The sequence below is a fragment of the Labrus mixtus genome, chromosome 7 (genome assembly GCF_963584025.1).
Source record: "Labrus mixtus chromosome 7, fLabMix1.1, whole genome shotgun sequence".
NCBI lineage: Eukaryota > Metazoa > Chordata > Actinopteri > Labriformes > Labridae > Labrus > Labrus mixtus.
The window spans coordinates 24,839,289-24,847,786 of NC_083618.1; the positions used below are offsets into that span (position 1 = coordinate 24,839,289).

At 44.5% G+C, this 8,498-nt stretch overlaps 1 protein-coding gene across 1 annotated transcript; it reads left to right on the forward strand.

Moving 5' to 3' along the window:
• Positions 1-923: 923 nt before the first annotated feature.
• arfrp1 (ADP-ribosylation factor related protein 1) lies at positions 924-7,102 on the forward strand. The gene is made up of 7 exons (XM_061041837.1): positions 924-1,284; positions 3,338-3,425; positions 3,557-3,639; positions 4,674-4,755; positions 4,894-4,964; positions 5,067-5,167; positions 6,729-7,102. Exons 1-7 carry the CDS (start codon positions 1,192-1,194, stop codon positions 6,814-6,816), a joined length of 606 nt encoding a protein of 201 aa, XP_060897820.1. The 5' UTR covers positions 924-1,191; the 3' UTR covers positions 6,817-7,102.
• Positions 7,103-8,498: the final 1,396 nt, after the last annotated feature.

Below are 8,498 nucleotides of genomic sequence, written 5' to 3' on the forward strand. Positions count from 1 at the left end.
TCTGTTTGTCTGTATGAGTGCATGTGTGTGTGCGTGTGTCTCTCTGTGTGTGTGTGTGTGCATGTGTATGTGTGTGTGTCTGTGTGTGTGTGCATGTGTGTGTGTGTGTGTGTGTCTGTTTGTCTGTATGAGTACATGTGTGTGTGTGTGTGTCTCTGTGTGTGTGTGTGTGTGTGTGCATGTGTATGTGTGTGTGTCTGTGTGTGTGTGCATGTGTGTGTGTGTGTGTGTGTGTGTGTGTGTGTGTGTGTGTGTGTGTGTGTGTGTGTGCATGTGTATGTGTGTGTATCTGTGTGTCTGTGTGTGTGTGTGTGTGTGTGTGTGTGTGTGTGTGTGTGTGTGTGTTAACAGGAACTCCAGGCTGAAGACGTTGCTGTCTGTCAGAGCGGACCAAGCTGCAGCTCAGTGAGTTCATACACTTTAATGAAACTGCTACTTCTGCTGGCGGAAAGACAGAACACTCCATTTATTGATAAACAACAAAATATATATCTGCTCCGTGCCCCGAATGAAGGAGTTTAAAGCTACTTCCGTGTCGTTCTTTGTACGTCACGTCTTGCCTCAGGAGGATCCTACTGAAATGATCTAGATATTTCCACCAGTGCAGAACAGCTTTAGAGTTTTTGCAACATTTTTTTTCCAGTCACACGTTCATGACCCACTGAAAACATCTCTGCAACCCACTTTTGTTGAAACCAGTTGAAAATCAATGCTTTACACCATCTGATTAAACAATAAATACAAAATCCACATAATCATCTTTTTCCTCCAGAAACTAAATATCTCATTTTATAGAGTGTATTTTCCCTTTAAAAAGATATATTCCCGAGGAACACACAGAAACTGTGAAAGGATTTCTGGGAAATGTAGTTTTATTGGAAGGTACAGGAACGATTAACAAAATACCGTATACTACATTACCCACAATTCCGCTTGTCTCACTTCCTGGCTAAGTTACGCGCAGCGTCGCTGCTGTGTTTTGGAGCTACAGTGGATACAAATCAGACAGTAGGACGCTTTTTGTGTAATAATATTGAACGTATGTGATTATTATTCACTCCCGTGAACTTACCTGGTGATAATGGAGCCACAGGTGCGCTGTGTTTGGCTTCTTATGTAGGCTAAGCTAGACTAAGCTAGGTTAGCAGGCTAGTTATCGAGGACTTGGGTTGTTTTTCAGTTTAATTCAACATGTATACGTTATTATCTGGGTTATATAAATACATGTTCCAGAAGGACGAGTACTGCGTCCTCATCCTGGGACTGGACAACGCGGGGAAAACGGTGAGTAACGTTATCGCTCGGTTTATTGGCTTTATTGTTGACTAATGTGTCTTTTGTCTGCATCTATCTTTACATGACAGTCTGGTCTTATATAAGTTATCAAAGTGTTACGTTAATGAGGTTAAGTATTCTGATTTATTTTTCTAAAAACCCGAACAAGCAGGTGTAACGGTTTAAACAGTGACCGTGTTAAATGGTAGCTTCTGCGGTTGTCGTGGTAACAGCAGATGTTGAAGACGGAACGTGTCTGTTTAGTTTTTTTTATTATTATAATATCAAAATATATTCATCTTGTAAAACAAGAAACAAACAAACAAGAATCTTTCGTTGTCACAGCTGCATTTGGCAGAAAGTCACCAGTTGACACGGTCACCGTTTAAACCGAAACACCAACCGACTACTGCCGTTTGTTGCTCATCTGTTCTCTGAATTACGGCCCCAGTGGATTATAGTGACACGAGTTAACAATACATCCCATCCAGAACTTCTACCAGACACGTGTGCATTGCGTGTGCCCTCCACAGATCTCTCCTGGGAGGGCCGAACCTCTGGACGACCAGGCCCGGTCTCTGTAGGCGTCTGCTAGTCTATAAACATCTGTGTGCTATTTTACACATAAACATACCTGTGTGTGTCTCTACTCATAAACATGAACACACCTGTGTGTCTGTTTAAGGTGCGTTTGTCACTCAGAGATAAAGTCTCTACCTGGAGATTGCTTGTGTTGTGCTTCCAGTGTTTCATTTCAATAAATTAGGATCTAAAATATTTTTATGGTTTTAATGCTGTTGTATTCTTTTGTGTTACCAATGTTACATTATTCACTATTAGAGTGTGTTTCCTTTAAAGGAGGAGTCAGTAGAAATGTTTGTAAACATTCAAACTGGGCCCCTCCTCCTGGGTTCACGCCCCCTGCAGGCCGTAGTGTGTACGTTCACTGCTTGTACCTACACTGCAAGCTAACGCACGCTAGCACAAGCTAACCGCCGGTGTTTGTCACCTGCCTGTCCAACAGGAAGTAGACCAACTCCACGTCCACGGGTAAAAGACAACACAAGGTTCACCCTCATTTCAGAACGAGCTTTATCCGCTTGGTGTTTCTCCTCACTCTGATTATATTTTCTCTTCTTTGCTGCTACGTCCACGTCTGTCATATTCATCGGTTTGAATCTCGTTCAATCACTGAATTGTATCCACTCCTAAACTCACCTGCTGCGCTGTCATTGGCTGGAGGAAACACACCAGCTCCGCCCAGAAACATCCCGAGTCAACCAGAACAAAGCAGAACAGTAAAATCTAGTCAGAGGACAGAGTCTCTGCAGACACAGTCACCGCCACACATGTATGGAGGCCCAGAGGGGACGATGGAGCAGCTTTCCTTTAGGAGAAGTCTGAATTTTATTTTGAAGGAGGAAGGTATGGACTCTGTCTTTAACCACCTCCAGGGACCGTAGACAGCACAGTCAAGTCAAGGTTTCATACGACTTGTTTCAATCTCTGATAGTTTCATTATCAATTGTATCCAAAAGTGCGGTTTGCAGCCGAGTGTGAAGCAATCAGTGGGCAAAGCTCTCGATTGTCAGTCAGTCGTGCCAACCCTAACCTGTGGTCATGAGCTTTGGGTCGTGACTGAAAGAATGGGAGCACAGATTCAAGCGTCTGAAATTACTTTCCTCTGGAGGGCGTCTGGACTCAGTGTTAGAGAGATGGGGAGGAGCTTAGACATTCAGGGGGAGCTCGGAGTAGAGCCACTACTCCTTCACATCTAAAGGAGCCAGGTGAGGTGGTTCAGGACTCTGATCAGGATCCTCCTGGACGCCTCTCTTTGGAGGTTTTTGGAGCACTCCCAACTGGAAGGAGACCACGGGGTGGACCCAGAGTTCTCTGGTGGATTATGTATCCTGTGTGGCCTGGGAACGCCTCGGGGTCCCCCAGGAGGATGAACATGTATATGGACTGTTTGCATGTGGATTAGACTTAAAGCAGTTAAAGGTTACTTATATTATGGATGGTGTATCAATGTGTTTATTTGGACTTTGTTTCTTTTCCGCAGACATTTCTGGAACAGACAAAAACGAAGTTCAGTAAGAACTATAAGGGCATGAACTTATCAAAGATCACAACCACAGTGGGCCTGAACAGTAAGTGGACCTAATGTCACTGCAGCTTCTTATTCTCAGCGTGGATCTGTTTCTGTTTAAAATATCCACATGCAGTGTTAAAATCAGGTGTTCCTCCTGCTGCTCTCTAACCTCTCTCTGCTTACTCACAGTCGGTACGATCGATGTGGGAAAAGCTCGTCTGATGTTCTGGGACCTGGGGGGTCAGGACGAGCTGCAGTCTCTGTGGGACAAAGTGAGTTAGTCATTCAAATAAACACAACCATCTCCAGAGGGACACACTTTGTATATTAATCTTTATTTTGATAAGATCCCTCCACACTTGACCTTTGACCTGGGATATTTTATTTTCTATTACGTGTCTTTGGGGTGCCGACCTGAGGTCGTTTCAAACAGCAGCTTTATTGAAAGCCCTGAGTGTTTTTGAGCGACGTAATGTAGGAGTTCAGTTTGGTGCTCTTTGGCGCCCCCCGAAGGTCCATTAGTGCAACAGCACTGTAGTAAAACACACCTAGTGCTGTTAACTCCTCCCCCTCTTCAACAACGACCATCTGTTGACAATCAGAGACAATCACTGTAACCATGACGACTACAGCCCGTTCTTAGCTAACTGTTAGCATGTTGAGAATGTGTCTTTGTATTCAACTGTTACCATGATGACTACAGCCCGTTGATAGCTAACTGTTAGCATGTGGCGCATGTGTCTTTGTATTCAACTGTTACCATGACGACTACAGCCCGTTGATAGCTAACTGTTAGCATGTGGCGCATGTGTCTTTGTATTCAACTGTTACCATGACGACTACAGCCCGTTGATAGCTAACTGTTAGCATGTGGAGAATGTGTCTTTGTATTCAACTGTTACCATGACGACTACAGCCCGTTGTTAGCTAGCTGTTAGCATGTGGAGAATGTGTCTTTGTATTCAACTGTTACCATGACGACAAGAGCCCGTTGTTAGCTAGCTGTTAGCATGTGGAGAATGTGTCTTTGTATTCAACTGTTACCATGACGACTACAGCCCGTTGTTAGCTAACTGTTAGCATGTGGAGAATGTGTCTTTGTATTCAACTGTTACCATGACGACTACAGCCCGTTGATAGCTAGCTGTTAGCATGTGGAGAATGTGTCTTTATATTCAACTGTTACCATGACGACTACAGCCCGTTGATAGCTAGCTGTTAGCATGTGGAGTATGTGTCTGTGTATTCAGCTGTTACCATGACGACAACAGGCCAGCTGACTGACCTTTGTGTTTGCTCTTTTCAGTACTACGCCGAGTCTCATGGAGTCATCTATGTGATCGACTCGACTGATGAGGAGCGTCTGTCAGAGTCAAAGGAGGCCTTCGGTGAGTGATGTTAAAGGTCCCTGATTGGTGTAAAACATCCTCCTGTTCACACCTTTCCAGGAAGCTTAGTGTTCTTTGAACTGGAATATCAACTTCAACGTGTTTGTTATTTAATGCATCACTTCTGTTGTCATGCAGAGAAAATGATAAGCAGTGAAGTGTTAGAAGGCGTACCTCTCCTCGTGCTTGCCAACAAGCAGGATGTGCCGGTAAACCATCACCTTTGATCGAAAATAACACTTTAAAGTGCTCTGTTTGAACCTGACGTGACAAGTCACGAGTCTTGTAATTCCTTCATTGTCTCTTCTCAGAACTGTCTGTCCGTCCCTGACATTAAAACGGCGTTCAGTGACTCCGCCCCCAAGATCGGAAAGAGGGATTGTCTGGTGCAGCCGTGCACGGCGCTCACAGGGTGAGACCAAGATCTGACAACTTCCTGTTACAGTCAGGAATACTTCTCGGAGAAAGTGGAGGTGTTTGATCTGTGAAGAGGAAGAAGAAATATATGATTTATACATCTTTTAGATATCACATGTTTTAACAGACCAAAATGTAACTTTGACCCCTAGTGTTTAAAATGGGTACTGCACTCCAAACTCAAAACGAAAGAGCTGTCTCCCCCCGCCCCCTCCTCTCTGGAGTTGCAGGTTGCCATGTGGTGGACACTGAAGCTTCAGTGTTTATCCAGCTCTGCATCGGTCTGTAAACCTTCTAACTGTTCTAACTTCTCTCCATTTTTCAAAAGCATCTCCAATATTGGTTTTATATGCTCTTTAGTGTGTTTTCCATGTATCCTGTGCATGTTTAGGCACACCTATTTGCAAGATGTGCAAGATGCAAGATCTGAGTGCACTCCCCAGATGCACTCAGTCATTCTTGGAGGATCCGGGCATGTTGGGCGTCTCTGTGTGGGCAAGATCAGACTGAATCAACTATACAACATGTGAACGGTGTTAGAGTTTCATGACACAACTGTTTTTTTTCATTGTCGCGATCATTCACACAACTGCTGTTTCAGATCGGGTCCAACCACCACAGCAGCTACCATCTACACATCTGTCAAACCACCACAGCAGCTACCATCTACACATCTGTCAGACCACCACAGCAGCCACAATCTACACATCTGTCAGACCACCACAGCAGCTACAATCTACACATCTATCAGACCACCACAGCAGCCACCATCTACACATCTGTCAGACCACCACAGCAGCCACAATCTACACATCTGTTAGACCACCACAGCAGCCACAATCTACACATCTGTTAGACCACCACTGCAGCTACCATCTACACATCTGTCAGACCACCACAGCAGCCACAATCTACACATCTGTGAGACCACCACAGCAGCAACAATCTACACATCTGTCAGACCACCACAGCAGCCACAATCTACACATCTGTCAGACCACCACAGCAGCCACAATCTACACATCTGTCAGACCACCACAGCAGACACAATCTGTCAGAGCACTGACAGACAGACAACCATGTTTACTGCCTTTAACTTTCCATGTCGTGAGGTCGTGTTTTTAAAGCTTTGGTTCTTATCGATGCTGTTTGTCATCAAAATAAAAGAGATTTGGGGGCGCCGGTAGCATCGTGGTTAGTTTGTGCGCCCAATGTACAGAGGGTGGCATTAAGAGCCAGTGTCCCGGGTTCAAATCCGCCCTGTGGCTCCTTTCCGTCATTCCCCACCTTCTCTCTCTCCTAACTCTTTCCACCGTCCGGTCTAAACAACATGAATATTCAATCTTAAAATGTCCTCGACCTTCATGTAAATCTTTTGATGGCTCATTAGTGTAATGGAGGTGTGGTCATGGCTGTGGGGGAGGGGCCTAACCTGAGATCTGTTAATCCTGCAGACGTCATCATGTTACACCTATCAAAGTATCGGACATTCTGACGACCTCACAATAAAATGCAGCTTGGTGACGTGTGTGTGTGTTTGTTTGGTTGTGACGCAGGGACGGCGTGAACGAGGGCATCGAGTGGATGGTGAAGTGTGTGGTCAGAAACATCCACAGACCTCCTCGACAGAAGGACATCACATAGACGAGACTCTGAGGACCAACCACGTCACAGCTGACTCCTCCTCCCGTTTGACTCCTAAGACTTTTCTTCACAGGGCAGAGCACATCGTGAGCTCTGATTGGACGTCTGTGTGCCCGCCTCTTTTCGTCTCTGTGTAGACTGTGTGACATCACGTCTCGCAGGAAACTACTCGACTGCATTTTGTTTGAATGAAGTTATTTACAGTAAAGCTGAACTGACATGAAAGAGTTAATATGGATTTATTGATGAGAAGGAAGTTTGAAATAAAAACTATTTTCCACTTTAACTCTGGTGATTATTAAACATGTCTGCCTGAGGCATCAGGAGAGGAGGTGTGAGGCAGGAGTCCCCGCCTGAACATTACCTCCCCCACAGCTGGAACACGTTCCCATGTGACCCACTTGATTTGGCTGTGAAACTTTGTGGTAACAATCGAGCACACCTGGCATAACTGCACATATTAAATCTCTCAGCAGGTATGGTGGGCTTGAGGACAAACCCACACCACAAAACAAATAAAATCGAGGATGTGACAGCCCTGATTGGGTCTACGAGGACAGGGATTCAGCAGCCCTTCATTTTTTGGCTGCGACGCTCTTACGTGGACTCCTGGAACTGGACCTGAATACAAATCTCCTATCAGGTAGTACAGATTTAAAACACGTCCAGAAGTAGAGAGATGGAGGGCCTAGTGGTCACTGCATCAGGACATTTTGGTAAGGCTGTGAGTACATGGGCTGATAAAGCCTGTAGGGCTTGATACAGCATAAGAACAAACTTTTTCAAACTCAACCCCCCAATAAGGATTTGGATCAAAATTTTCAAAAGTGTGATTGAGCCAATTCTGCTATACGGAAGTGAAGTCTGGGGTCCATTAATCAAAGAGCAGCTCTGGGACTCATACCCAGTGGAAAGAGTCCATCTGGAGTTTTGTAAAAACATATTACGAGTCCGCAGAAACTGTCCAAACCACGGCTGCAGAGCCGAGCTGGGCCAGTTCCCTCTACTGATCCACATTAAAAAAAGAAGGATGAAGTTCATGAACCACCTGATCGAGTCAGAGTCACAGCAACACAGAGCTTATTTAGAACACACACACTCTCTGATCACTGATAGAAACACCACACATAGATCCGCATATCAAAGCAATGCCCTGATCTCCAACTCACAAATTCAATAAACAGACAAAGATAATAAACATAAATATATGAATCAGTGGAAATTAGAAACCCAAACAATACATAGGTTAGAATTCTATAGTTTACTGGACAGGGAATTGAATTAGCCCAATATTTAAGAGAAATAAAAGATTGACTAAATACAGGCTCAGTGATCACAGACTGGCTGTAGAAACTGGTCGACATAGAAGACAGTGGTTAGAGAGATCTGTGTGAGTGTGTGTGCACTGTGGAACAGGACAGGTGGAAACTGAACTTCATTTCCTCACTAGCTGCCCCAAATATGAAGACATTAGAGACACCTTCTTTCCCAGATTTAATGATCGAATCCCCGGCTTTCTTTCCCTCCCTAAAGAGGAACAGATGAGAATCACTCTGGGAGAAGAGAGCTCGACTGTAGAGATATCAGTAGAATATGTGTTTGCATGTAATCGAGTGAGAGAGGGTTCTATGTAGGTTAATTATTCAAATCAAATCAATTCAAATAACTTGATTCATCCGTTA

Excerpts from the sequence above, each read along its gene's own strand:
- arfrp1 (XM_061041837.1), top strand. The coding sequence starts at position 1,192 with ATGTATACGTTATTATCTGGGTTATATAAATACATGTTCCAGAAGGAC. Across the intron at positions 3,640-4,673 it reads TGCAGTCTCTGTGGGACAAA|TACTACGCCGAGTCTCATGG; the intron begins GTGAGTTAGTCA and ends TGCTCTTTTCAG. Across the intron at positions 4,756-4,893 it reads AGAGTCAAAGGAGGCCTTCG|AGAAAATGATAAGCAGTGAA; the intron begins GTGAGTGATGTT and ends GTTGTCATGCAG.